General features: G+C 48.2%; 1 protein-coding gene across 1 annotated transcript in view; it reads right to left on the bottom strand.

Moving 5' to 3' along the window:
* The window catches only part of SPNS3 (sphingolipid transporter 3 (putative)), a 65,761-nt gene that overhangs the window by 36,704 nt on the left and 14,624 nt on the right, over positions 1-14,433 (bottom strand). Inside the window, exons 4-6 of the mRNA XM_038759859.1 lie at positions 9,686-9,837; positions 2,907-2,973; positions 1,340-1,482 (exon numbers count right to left, since the gene is read on the bottom strand). Coding sequence (XP_038615787.1) covers positions 1,340-1,482; positions 2,907-2,973; positions 9,686-9,837 — 362 coding nt within the window. The remainder of the gene's footprint in view (positions 1-1,339; positions 1,483-2,906; positions 2,974-9,685; positions 9,838-14,433) is intronic.

Here is a 14,433-nt window from a genome sequence, read left to right as displayed (position 1 = left end):
AGGTGCCAGGCACTGTACTAGGCGCTGGGGCAGATGCAAGCTCATTCATTCATTCAATCGTATTTACTGAGCGCTTACTGTGTGCAGAGCGCTGTACTAAGCGCTTGGGAAGTCCAAGCCAGCAACAGGTAGAGACGGTCCCTACCCAACGACGGGCTCACAGTCGAAAAATGGGCTCACAGTCTAGCATGGGACTCACGGTTTAAGTAGGTGGGAGGGCTGAGACATGAACAAATGAAGTGACTTGCCCAAGGTCACACACAGCAAGCATTTGGCAGAACTGGAATTAGAACCCAGGTCCTCTGACTCATTCATTCAATCGTATTTATTGAGCGCTTACTGTGTGCAGAGCACTGTACTAGGCGCTGGGGCAGATGCAAGCTCATTCATTCAATCATATTTACTAAGCGCTTACTGTGTGCAGAACACCATACTAAGCGCTTGGGAAGTCCAAGTCAGCAACAGATAGAGACGGTCCCTACCCAACAACGGGCTCACAGTCGAGAAATGGGCTCACAGTCTAGCATGGGGCTCACGGTTTAAGTAGTTGGGAGGGCAGAGACATGGACAAATAATAATAATAACAATAATGATGGTATTTGTTAAGCGCTATGTGCAAAGGACTGCTCTAAGCGCTGGGGGGATACAAGGTGATCAGGTTGTCCCACGTGGGGCTCACGGTCTTAATCCCCATTTTACAGATGAGGGAACTGAGGCACAGAGAAGTGAAGTGACTTGCCCAGAGTCACACAGCTGACAATCGGCAGAGCTGGGATTTGAACCCATGATGTCTGACTCCAAAGCCTGGGCTCTTTCCCCTGAGCCATGCTGCTTCCCAAATGAAGTGACTTGCCCAAGGTCACACACAGCAAGCATTTGGCAGAACTGGAATTAGAACCCAGGTCCTCTGACTCATTCATTCAGTCATATTTATTGAGCGCTTACTGTGTCCAGAGCACTGTACTAAGTGCTTGGGAAGTACAAGTTGGCAACATATAGAGACACCCAGGCTCATTTGTCTTTCCACAAGGCCACGCTACTCCTCCAATTGAATTGTAAACCAGGGGACCCAGCGGGTGCCCAGGTAGCACTGTACTAAGCGCTTGGGAAGTACAAGTTGGCAACATATAGAGACACCCAGGCTCATTTGTCTTTCCACAAGGCCACGCTACTTCTCCAACTGAATTGTAAACCAGGGGACCCAGCGGGTGCCCAGGCTACAGACCGCCCCCGAACCGGAACTCCCCCAACCTCCTAGCCCCTCGGAGGGGTCTTCCCTGGCCTGCAGGCCCCAGGTTGCAGGAGAGAGGAAGGAAGGAGGTCTGGCCCTGCCACTTACTTGCGGCCCAGGTACTTGATGTCCTGCATCCAGGAGCTGTGGGAAGGGCTGGGCCCCCTCCCCTTCTCTGCTGCCCCGCGGGGAGGGTCCGGTACCACCAGGAGCAGAAGGACCAAAGCCACCACCTCCAGGGATGGCATGATCTGTGCGGACAAAGCCCAGGGCTCGCCAGAGTGGCCCCTGCCCCCGTCCACCCCAACCTCCCCAGCTGGACAGAGACTCGGCTTCTGGGCCCCATTTTACGGATGAGGGAACCGAGGCCCAGAGCAGTGAAGTGACTCGCCCTAGGTCTCACAGCAGGTAAGTGGAGGAGCTGGGATTAGAACCCATGACCTCCTGACTCCCAGGGCTGTGCTCTTTCCACTGATTTTCCTACTGGAGGCTCAAGAGGGAGGGGTGCCCCACCTTCAACGTTGGTGTTGGTGGGTGCTTATGTCCTTCAGGTGATTTGGGGGAGGAGAGTGTCAAAGCCCCCTCCCTGCCGTAGAAGAACTCATTCTAGGCCCAAGTTTTGGTTCCTCAACAATCTCTCCATCAGACCCAATTTCTCTTCCGTGGCCAAGGGGAATGCAGCTTTGTAAAAGATACCGTTTGGGGGTTAGAAAAATCCCACTTTTCTGCTCACTGTCAGAGCGGAGTATCTACATATGGACCAGATGTGCTACTGTGCGGGGAGGAGGAGGAAAGGGAGAGGGAAAGAAGGAAAGAAAGGAAGGAAGGAAGGAAGGAAGGAAGAAAGAGAAAGAAAGAAAGAAAGAAAGAAAGAAAGAAAGAAAGAAAGAAAGAAAGAAAGAAAGAAAGAAAGAAAGAAAGGAAGGAAGGAAGGAAGAAAGGAAGAAAGGAAGGAAAGAAGGAAAGAAGGAAAGAAGGAAAGAAAGAAAGAAAGAAAGAAAGAAAGGAAGAAAGAAAGAAAGAAAAAGAAAGAAAGAAAGAAAGAGAAAAAGAAAGGAAGAAAGGAAGGAAGGAAAGAAAGGAAGGAAGGAAAGGAAGGAAGGAAGGAAGGAAGGAAGGAAGGAAGGAAGGAAGGAAGGAAGGAAAAAAGAAAGAAAGGAGGAGAGACAGAGAGAGAGACAGTCTCTAAACTGTGAGCAGGGAATGTGTCTGTTTATTGTTCTATTGTACTCTCCCAACCACTTAGTACAATGCTTTGCACACAGTAAGTGCTCAGTAATACTTTGCACATAGAAAGTGCTTAACAAATACCATCATTATATGGACCATCTCTATATGTTGCCAACTTGTACTTCCCAAACGCTAGTACAGTGCTCTGCACACAGTAAGCGCTCAATAAATACGATTGAATGAATGAATGAATGAATGAATACGACTGACAATGAATGAACAGAGACACACATGAAAGAGACTCAGGGGCAGAAGGAAGGAGACAGACAGAGACAGCAGGGAGGTGGAGACGGGAAGCGTCTGGAAAATACCTCATACACATCTGGTCCAGGACCCGGGGGCCGAGGACCAGTGCCAAGCACTCCAGCAGGGTTGGGGTGGACGGGGGTCATCACCGGCCGGCACGGGGCAACCTGGCTGCAGTGGACATGAAACCCAGACTTACCCTAAAGGCCCAGCGCCAATCTTCCTTGGCCTGGGCCACCGTGGAGCCCAAGATGTACCCCATTCCACTGGAATAAAAACACAGAGACCCCGGTTAGTTCTCTTCAGGGCGCCTGGTCTCCTGGGGTTTGTGTCCCATGCCCGCTTCCCTTCCCTGCTGCTCCTGCCCCTCTCCCCGCTCCGAGTCCTGGGCCTCAGAAGTAGTAGTGCATGTGTGGTGGGGAGCGTGTGTGTTGTGTGGAGAAGCAGCGTGACTCAGTGGAAAGAGCCGGGACTTTGGAGTCAGAGGTCATGGGTTCAAATCCCAGCCCCGCCACTTGTCAGCTGTGTGACTTTGGGCAAGTCACTTCACTTCTTTGAGCCTCAGTTCCCTCATCTGTAAAATGGGGATTAAGACTGTGAGCCCTCCGGGGAACAACCTGATCACCTTGTAACCTCCCCAGCGCTTCTAACAGTGCTTTGCACATAGTAAGCACTTAATAAATGCCATCATCGTCATGTTTAGGGACACTACTGGAGCCAATCTGAAATGGCCCAGAAAGGGGTAGGTAAAATTCTTCTATTGAACAAAGTACTTCGCTTAGAACAGTGCTTTGCACATAGTAAGCGCCAAGCTAGCTCTCTTCCTCCCTTCAAAGCCCTATTGAAAGCTCACCTCCTCCAGGAGGCCTTCCCAGACTGAGCTCCCTCTTTCCTCTCCTCCTTCCCATCCCCCTCACCCTACCTCCTTCCCCTCCCCACAGCACCTGTATATATGTTTGTACAGATTTATTACTCTATTTATTTTACTTGTACATATTTACTATTCTATTTATTTTGTTAATGATGTGCATCTAGCTTTATTTCTATTTATTCTGAGGACCTGACACCTGTCCATATGTTTTGTTTTGTTGTCCGTCTCCCCCTTCTAGACTGTGAGCCTGTTGTTGGGTAGGATATATGTTGCCAACTTGTACTTCCCAAGCGCTTAGTACAGTGCTCTGCACACAGTAAGCGCTCAATAAATACGATTGATGATGATGATGGGGACCATCTCTATATGTTGCCGACTTGTACTTCCCAAGCGCTCAGTACAGGGCTCTGCACACAGTAAGCGCTCAATAAATACGATTGAATGAATGAATGAATAGGGGGGCTGCTCTGGGGGAGGGAGAGGTTCAGGGGTCCCCCGAGGAATGCTCCGGGGGTTGGCGGACATGGACAATCTTCCGCCAAATTGTGCACGGATGCCGCTGGATTTTGCTGTGGACTCGAAGCGCCTTGAAGGCAGGGATCCTGTTTACTATAATAATAATAATGGCATTTGTTAAGCGCTTCCTATGTGCAGAGCACTGTTCTAAGCGCTGGGAGTGGATACAAGGTGATCAAGTTGTCCCACATGGGGCTCACAGTCTTAATCCCCATTTTCCAGATGAGGTAACTGAGGCTCAGAGAAGTTAAGTGACTTGCCCAAGGTCACCCAGCTGACAAGTGGCAGAGACAGGATTTGAACCCATTACCTCTGATTCCCAAGCCCGGGCTCTTTCCATTGAGCCACAGTGCTTCTCTATAGATAGTAGATAGGCATCAATAGGCGCTTGGGAAGTCCAAGTTGGCAACATACAGAGACAGTCCCTACCCAACAGTGGGCTCACAGTCTAAAAGGGGGAGACAGAGAACAAAACCAAACATACTAACAGAATAAAATAAATAGAATAGATATGTACAAGTAAAATAAATAAATAAGATGAGATAACTGAGGCCCAGAATAGTTAATAATAATAATAATAATGTTGGCATTTGTTAAGCGCTTACAATGTGCCGAGCACTGTTCTAAGCACTGGGGGGGATACAAAGTGATCAGGTTGTCCCACGTGGGGTTCACAGTCTTAATCCCCATTTTCCAGATGAGGTAACTGAGGCTCAGAGAAAAATAATAATAATAATGTTGGCATTTGTTAAGCGCTTACTATGTGCAAAGCACTGTTCTAAGTGCTGGGGGGGATACACAGTGGTCAGGTTGTCCCACGTGGGGTTCACAGTCTTAATCCCCATTTTCCAGATGAGGTAACTGAGGCTCAGAGAATAATAATAATAATAATGTTGGCATTTGTTAAGCGCTTACTATGTGCAAAGCACTGTTCTAAGCGCTGGGGGGGATACAAAGTGGTCAGGTTGTCCCACGTGGGGTTCACAGTCTTAATCCCCATTTTCCAGATGAGGTAACTGAGGCTCAGAGAAGTTAAGTGACTTGCCCAAGGTCACACAGCAGACATGTGGCGGAGCCAGGATTCGACCCCACGACCTCTGACTCCAAAGCCCGGACTCTTCTCCACCGAGCCACGCTGCTCCTCCTCCCTTGCTATCCCTACTGGACTCTGCCAAGCGATTAGTACAGTGCTCCGCACACAGTAGACTAGAAGCTCCCTTAGGGTAAGGATCGTGTCTACTAACTCTACTGGACTCTTCCAGGTGCTCAGTACAGGGCTCTGCACACAGTAGACTGGAAGCTCTCTGAGAACATCATCATCATCAATCGTATTTATTGAGCGCTTACTATGTGCAGAGCACTGTACTAAGCACTTGGGAAGTACAAGCTTGCAACATATAGAAACAGTCCCTACCCAACAGTGGGCTCACAGTCTAAAAGGGGGAGACAGAGAACAAAACCAAACATACTAACAAAATAAAATAAACAGAGTAGATATGTACAAATAAAATAAATAAATAGAGTAAAAAAATATGTACAAACATATATACAGGTGCTGTGGGGAAGGGAAGGAGGTAAGATGGGGGGGATGGAGAGGGGGACGAGGGGGAGAGGAAGGAAGGGGCTCAGTCTGGGAAGGCCTCCTGGAGGAGGTGAGCTCTCAGTAGGGCCTTGAAGGGATGAAGAGAGCGAGCTTGGCGGATGGGCAGAGGGATTGGGGGCATTCCAGGCCCGAGGGATGACGTGGGCCGGGGGTCGATGGCGGGACAGGCGAGAGCGAGGGACGGTGAGGAGATCAGCGGTGGAGGAGCGGAGGGTGTGGGCTGGGCTGGAGAAGGACAGAAGGGAGGTGAGGTAGGAGGGGGCGAGGGGATGGATGGACAGCCTGGAAGCCCAGGGTGAGGAGTTTCTGCCTGATGCGCAGATTGATTGGTAGCCACTGGAGATTTTTGAGGAGGGGAGTAACATGCCCAGAGCGTTTCTGGACAAAGATAATCCGGGCAGCAGCATGAAGTGTGGATTGAAGTGGAGAGAGACACGAGGAGGGGAGGTCAGAGAGAAGGCTGATGCAGTAGTCCAGACGGGATAGGATGAGAACAGGGACCGTGTCTAGAATCATTCTATTGAACTCTCCCAAGCACTCAGTATAGAAGCAGCATGAGAAGCAGCAAGGCCTAATGGACCCCCAGACAGAGCCCCCTCCTTCCTCTTCCCCTCCTTCCCCCCCCCACCCCCACAGCACCTGTATATAAGTTTGTACAGATTTATTACTCTATTTATTTCACTTTACTATTCTATTTATTTTATTCTGTGACTATGTTTTGTTTTGTCGTCCGTCTCCCCCTTCTAGACTGTGAGCCCGCTGTTGGGCAGGGCCCGTCTCTAGATGTTGCCAACTCGTACTTCCCAAGCGCTTAGTCCAGTGCTCTGCACACAGTAAGCACTCAATAAATATGATTGAATGAATGAACGTGGACGTGAAAGTCAGAAGGACCTGGGTTCAAATAATAATAATAATGATGTCATTTATTAAGCGCTTACTATGTGCAAAGCACTGTTCTAAGCGCTGGGGAGGTTACAGGGTAATCAGGTTGTCCCATGTGGGGCTCAAAGTCAAATATGTGTTTATATATTTATTTATTTTACTTGTACATATCTATTCCATTCCCTGCTCTGCCACGTGTCTTGCTCGTGACCTTGAGCAAGTCACTTCTCTGGGCCTCAGTTCCCTCATCTGTAAAATGGGGATTAAGACTGTGAGCCCCAAGTGGGACACGAACTGGGGCCAACCTGATTAACTCATATCTACCCCAGCGCTTAGTACAGTGCCTGGCACATAGTGCTTAACACATATCAAAATTCTTATATTATTATCTGCTCAGTAAGGTGCTCTGCACACAGTAGACTGGAAGCTCCCTGAGGGCAGGGATCATGTCTATGCTAATTCTACTGAACTCTCCCAAGCGCTCAGTATAGTGCTCAGCACACCCTAGGTGCTCAACAAATACCCCTGATTGACTGCTGTCCCATGTATCTCCATGTCTAACCTGCATGTGACCTGTTGGTGACCAGCCTGGTTTGATAGAGAAGCAGAGTGGCTCAGTGGAAAGAGCCCGGGTTTTGGAGTCAGAGGTCATGGGTTCAAATTCCGGCTCTGCCAACTGTCAGCTGTGTGACTTTGGGCAAGTCACTTAACTTCTCTGTGCCTCAGTTACCTCATCTGTAAATTGGGGATTAAAACTGTGAGCCCCCGTGGTCCAACCTGATTGCCTTGTAACCTCCCCAGCGCTTAGAACAGTGCTTTGCACATAGTAAGCACTTAATAAATGCCATTATTATTATTATTTATTATTATACAGTGCTCTGTGCACAGTAAGTGCTCAATAGCTACCGTGGATGATGATGATGAAGAAGCAGCATGGCCTAATGGATAGAGCCTGGGCTTGGGAGTCAGAAGGACCTGGGTTCTAATCCCGGTCCCGCCACTTTGCTGTGTGACCTTGGGCAAGTCCCTTCTCTTCTCTGGGCCTCAGTTACCTCACCTGTAAAATGGGGATTAAGACTGTGAGCCCCACGTAGGACAGGAACTGTGTTCAACCTGATTAGCTTGTATCTACCCCAGTGCTTAATCAATCAATCAATCAATCGTATTTATTGAGCGCTTACTGTGTGCAAAGCACTGTACTAAGCGCTTGGGAAGTACAAGTTGGCAACATATAGAGACAGTCCCTACCCAACAGTGGGCTCACAGTCTAAAAGGGGGAGACAGAGAACAAAACCGAACATACTAACAAAATAAAATAAAATAGTGCTCGATGCATATGGTAAGTACTCAGTAAATCCCACTGATAGATTGAAATCCCACTGACAGAGTATGTTGCCAACTTGTACTTCCCAAGCGCTTAGTACAGTGCTCTGCACACAGTAAGCGCTCAATAAATATGATTGAATGAAGGAATGAATAGTGAACAAATACCATCATTATGATGATGATGAAGCAGTGCTCGGGGCGAGAGTGTCTTTGGAAGCTTCCTTCTGGTACAAGCCCCCCGGGAGGCGGGAATACCCCTTCCCCCCCCGCCAAGCATCAGCCAGAGGGAGGTAATAATAATAATAATAATGATGGCATTTATTAAGCACTGACTATGTGCAAAGCATCATCATCATCATCATCATCATCATCAATCGTATTTATTGAGCGCTTACTGTGTGCAGAGCACTGTACTAAGCGCTTGGGAAGTCCAAGTTGGCAACACATAGAGACAGTCCCTACCCAACAGTGGGCTCACAGTCTAAAAGGGGGAGACAGAGAACAAAACCAAACATACTAACAAAATAAAAAAAATAGAATAGATATGTACAAGTATAATAAATAAATAAAAAGAGTAATAAATATGTACAAACATATGTACATATAAACATGTGCTGTGGGGAAGGGAAGGAGGTAAGATGGGGGGATGGAGAGGGGGACAAGGGGAAGAGGAAGGAAGGGGCTCAGTGTGGGAAGGCCTCCTGGAGGGGGTGAGCGCTCAGTAGGGCCGAAAGCACTGTTCTAAGTGGTGGGGAGGTTATAAGGTGATCAGTTTGTCCCACGGGGGGCTCACAGTCTTAATCCCCATTTTATAGATGAGGTAACTGAGGCCCAGAGAAATTAAGTTACTTGCCCCAAATCACACAGCTGGCAATTGGCAGAGCCTGGATTTGAACCCATGACCTCTGACTTCAAAGCCCGGGCTCTTTCCATTGAGCCACGCTGCTTCCCAGGGTGACCCTGCCCTCCTCCTACTTAGGACCCCTCAATCAGACCACCCTGACAGCCCTGACAGGATGTGAGAAGCAGTGTCGTCTAGTGGACAGAGCACAGGCTTGGGAATCAGAAAGACCTGAGTTCTAACCTCCATTCTGCCAATCGTCTGCTGTGTGACCTTGGGCAAATCACTTCCCTCCTCCCAAGCGCTTAGTACAGTGCTCTGCACACAGTAAGCGCCCAATAAATACGATTGAATGAATGAATGAATCTGTAAAATGAGAATTAAGACAGTGAGCCTCATGGGGGACAGGGAATGTGTCCAACCCGATAATCTTGTATTTACCCCAGTGCTTGGTAATAATGATGGTATTTGTTGAGCTATGTGCCAGGCACTGTACTAAGCACTGGGGTGGATACAAGCAAATTGGGTTGGGTACAGTCCCCGTCCCACGTGGGGCTCACAGTCTCAATCCCCATTTTACAGGTGAGGAAACTGAGGCCCAGAGAAGTGAAGTGACTTGCCTAAGGTCCCACGGCTGACAAGTGGCAGAGCCGGGATTAGAACCCATGACCTTCTGAGTTCCAGGCACTGGCTCTATCTACTACGCCACACTGCTTCTCGATGCCTGGCATCTAGTAAGCGTTTAACAAATACCACAAATGCCAACTTGTACTTCCCAAGCGCTTAGTACAGTGCTCTGCACACAGTAAGGGCTCACTAAATACAATTGAATGAATGACTGAATGAATACCACAGAAAATAAAGTGGATGGTGTCAGGGTGTTTCGCTCGCTGTCTTTCTCATACACACACACACACAAACACACACACACACACCAACCTTCCGACGGGGATGAAGATGTAGAAGACGGACAGCACCCAGGTCCTCTTATCCTCGACGAAGAGATCCCCGATGATGGTGGGCGCCAGGGTGGAGTAGCTCGCCGCCCCAACCCCCACCACTCCTCGCGACAGGAAGAACAGCCAAGAGCACTGCACGGGGTCAAACCAGAGCAAAGTCACTAGTGGACTCTCCCAGGGCCTTCGAACAGTGCTCTCCGCACGCAGTAAATGCTCAATAAATGGCAACAATTGCTGGGTTGAGTGAGTCTGGGAGAGAGATCTGGGCATTTGTTCACCTGTTTGTCCTCCCAATGGGATTCCTCCCAGGGAATCACTGGACAGGGAGGGCATTGGGCTACTGCGGCTAGGTGCTTAATTGGGGGGCTACTGTGGGCGGGGTGCTGTGATGGGCTGCACCAGCCTCTTCTCTGATCTCCCATCCTCCTGTCTCACCCCACTTCAATCTATACTTCACGCCGCTGCCCGGATCATCTTTGTGCAGAAACGCTCTGGGCATGTTACTCCCCTCCTCAAAAATCTCCAGTGGCTACCAATCAACCTACGCATCAGGCAAAAACTCCTCACTCTGGGCTTCAAGGCTGTCCATCCCCTCGCCCCCTCCTACCTCACCTCCCTTCTGTCCTTCTCCAGCCCAGCCCGCACCCTCCGCTCCTCTGCCGCTAATCTCCTCCCCGGGCCTCGTTCTTGCCCGTCCCGCCATCGACCCCCGGCCCACGTCCTCCCCCTGGCCTGGAATGCCCTCCCTCCGCACATCAGCCAAGCTAGCTCTCTTCCTCCCTTCAAAGCCCTACTGAGAGCTCACCTCCTCCAGGAGGCCTTCCCAGACTGAGCCCCTTCCTTCCTCTCCCCATCTTCCCCCTCCCCATCCCCCCGCCTTACCTCCTTCCCCTCCCCGCAGCACCTGTATATATGTTTGTACAGATTTATTACTCTATTTATTTTACTTGGACATATTTACTATTCTATTTATTTTATTTTGTTAATACATTTTGTTTCGTCATCTGTCTCCCCCTTCTAGACTGTGAGCCTGCTGTTGGGTAGGGACCGTCTCTAGATGCTGCCAACTTGTACTTCCCAAGCGCTTAGAACAGTGCTCTGCACACAGTAAGTGCTCAATAAATACGATTGATTGAATGAATGAATGAAAAAATGGGCTCTTACTGTGTGCGGAGCCCTGTGTTGGGTGCCTGCTGTGTGCAGAGCACTATATTTGGGAACTACACCTGTATATATGTATATATGTTTTTACATATTTATTACTCTATTTATTTATTTTACTTGTACATATCTATTCTATTTATTTATTTTATTTTGTTAGTATGTTTGGTTTTTTTCTCTGTCTCCCCCTTTTAGACTGTGAGCCCGCTGTTGGGTAGGGACTGTCTCTATACGTTGCCAACTTGTACTTTCCAAATGCTTAGTACAGCGCTCTGCACACAGTAAGCGCTCAATAAATACGATTGATTGATTGATTGATTTGGGAACTACAGTTTACAGGGCCAGTAAAAGGAAAGAATGAAAGGTCCCTGTCCTGGAGGAGTTTTCGATCTAACCAGGGAATCAGGCAGACACAAATAGCATCGCTCCAGAGGGAGCAGAAGTGAAAACAGATACAGTGGAAACTGCGAGAGTATGATGAAATACAAGATACAAGATCATCAGACCAGACACAGTCCCTGTCCCAGATGGGACTCTTAGAGTCTAAGCAGGAAGGAGAACCGGCATTGAATCACCGTTTTACAGCTTAGTACAGTGCTCTGCACACAGTAAGCGCTCAATAAATACGATTGATTTACAGCTGAGGTCCAGAGAAGTGAAGTGACTTGCCCAAGGTCATACAACAGGCACACGGCAGACTTGGGATCTGAACCCAGGTCCCTAAACTGGAATCCCCCTGTGGGACAAGGACTGCATCCAACCCGACTAACTTCATTTAATGGCTACCCCAGTGCTTGGAACAGTGGCTTGACACATAGTAGGTGTTTAGCAAATACCATTAAAAAAAAAAGAGGGTCACCTGGTTCCAGAGCACAGGCTTAGGAGTCAGAAGGACCTGGGTTCTAATCTTGGCTCCACTACTTGTCTGCTGTGTGACCTAGGGCAAGTCACTTAACTCCTCTGCGCCTCAGCCACCTCATCTGCAAAAGTAATGTGTGTCTTCCCCCCTCCTAGACTGTGAACTCGTTGTGGGCAGGGAATGTATCTGTTTATTGCTTAATTCTCTCAAGCACCCAGTACTGTGCCCCGAGTAAGCGTTCAATTAATACAACTGAATGAATGAATAAAAGGGGATTAAGACTGTGAGCCTCATATGGGACAGGGACTATGTCCAACCTAATTAGCTTGTATTTATTCATTCATTCAATCATATTTATTGAGCGCTTACTGTGTGCAGAGCACTGTACTAAGCGCTTGGGAAGTCCAAGTTGGCAACATATAGAGACGGTCCCTACCCAACAGTGGGCTCACAGTCTAGAAGGGGGAGACAGAGAACAAAACCAAACAAACAAATTAAAATAAATAGATAGAATAGATATGTACAAGTAAAATAAATAAATAGAGTAATAAATATGTAAAAACATATATACATATATACAGGTGTAGATCCCAAATATAGTGCTCTGCACACAGCAGGCACCCAACACAGGGCTCCGCACACAGTAGGAGCCCATTTTTTCATTCATTCATTCAATCGTATTTATTGAGCGCTTACTGTGTGCAGAGCACTGTACTAAGCGCTTGGGAAGTCCAAGTTGGCAACATATAGAGACGGCCCCTACCCAACAGTGGGCTCACAGTCTAGAAGGGGGAGACAGAGAACAAAACCAAACATACTAACAAAAAATAAATAAATAGAATAGATATGTACAAGTAAAATAAATAAATAGAGTAATAAATATGTAAAAACATATATACATATATACAGGTGTAGATCCCAAATATAGTGCTCTGCACACAGCAGGCACCCAACACAGGGCTCCGCACACAGTAGGAGCCCATTTTTTCATTCATTCATTCAATCGTATTTATTGAGCGCTTACTGTGTGCAGAGCACTGTACTAAGCGCTTGGGAAGTCCAAGTTGGCAACATATAGAGACGGCCCCTACCCAACAGTGGGCTCGCAGTCTAGAAGGGGGAGACAGAGAACAAAACAAACCATATTAACAGAATAAAATAAAGAGAATAAATATGTACAAGTAAAATAAATAGAGTAATAAATACGTACAAACATATATACATATATACAGGTGCTGTGGGGAAGGGAAGGAGGTAAGGCAGGGGGGATGGGGGGGATCTACCCCAGCGCTTAGTCCAATGCGTATAGTAAGCACATAGTAGGTGCTTAACAAATACCCTAAAAAATAACAAGAAAGCACTAATTGCAGGCACCAATCATGCCTGGAAAGACACCTGCCATCTGCTCGGTCACCTCCCCAGAAAGGAATTTCACCCACACAGTGACTCCTTGCTAACCACCCCCGGTCCCCCCCAGCCCCCTGCTCTGAGGGCCCGTCATTTCCCATCATGTCCCCCCTCTGATTAAGAAGGGGGTGGGGGGAATGCAAGGGGACGCAACAGGGGAAGTCTTTGCAACAGAGGATATTTCGGGCTCTGACCCAGAACTGCAGGCTCTGCTCCTAATTTCAGTCTTCCGGTAGCTTCCTGGAGTCAAGGAGCCCAGCTCAAATTCTGTCCCCGAGGGCTCCTGCTTTGTTTGTTTTTGGTTTTGTTTTTTAATTGTATTAGCTCAGCGCTTACTGCGTGCCAGGCGGGGAAACCGTGGAAGAGGTAGACCAGAAGCTAGATGGATCGAGATCATAACAACGATAACGGAAGAGCCGTTAGCAAGGTTACAGATTATGGCGGACCGTTCAGGAGAAAAAACATCTATAGAGTGGCTATGAATCGGAAACGACTCGACGGCACTTAATGTGCCAAGCACTGTTGTGTGCACTGGGGTAGATACGAGCTAATCAGGTTGGACTCGGTCCCTGTCCCACGTGGGGCTCGCGGTTTTCATCCCCATTTTCCAGCAGAGGGAACTGAGGCCTAGAGAAGTGAAGTGACTTGCCTAAGGTCACTCAGCAGTCAAGCGGCGGAGCTGGGATTAGAACCCAGATCCATGGTCAATCAGGCCGATCCACCCAGCAATGGTGGCCAGAAAACGATAATAATAATAATAACGATGGCATTTATTAAGCGCTTACTAGGTGCCAAGCGCTGTTCTAAGCGCTGGGGAGGATACAAGGTCATCAGGTTGTCCCACGGGGGTGCTCACAGTCTTCATCCTTCCTCCCCTCAAGGCCCTACTGAGAGCTCACCTCCTCCAGGAGGCCTTCCCAGACTGAGCCCCTTCCTTCCTCTCCCCCTCGTCCCCCTCTCCATCCCCCTCATCTTACCTCCTTCCCTTCCCCACAGCACCTATATAGATGTATATATGTTTGTACATATTTATTACTCTATTTATTTATTTATTTATTTTACTTGTACCTATCTATTCTATTTATATTATTTTGTTAGTATGTTTGGTTTTGTTCTCCGTCTCCCCCTTTTAGACTGTGAGCCCACTGTTGGGTAGGGACTGTCTCTATATGTTGCCAACTTGTACGTCCCAAGCGCTTAGTCCAGTGCTCTGCACACAGTAAGCGCTCAATAAATACGATTGATTGATTGATTGATTTTCACTCCAAAGCCGGTGCTCTATCCTGTAGTCCCCAGTGCTT

This window comes from Tachyglossus aculeatus, chromosome 17 (genome assembly GCF_015852505.1).
Source record: "Tachyglossus aculeatus isolate mTacAcu1 chromosome 17, mTacAcu1.pri, whole genome shotgun sequence".
NCBI lineage: Eukaryota > Metazoa > Chordata > Mammalia > Monotremata > Tachyglossidae > Tachyglossus > Tachyglossus aculeatus.
This window is presented reverse-complemented; position numbering and strand designations above follow the sequence as displayed.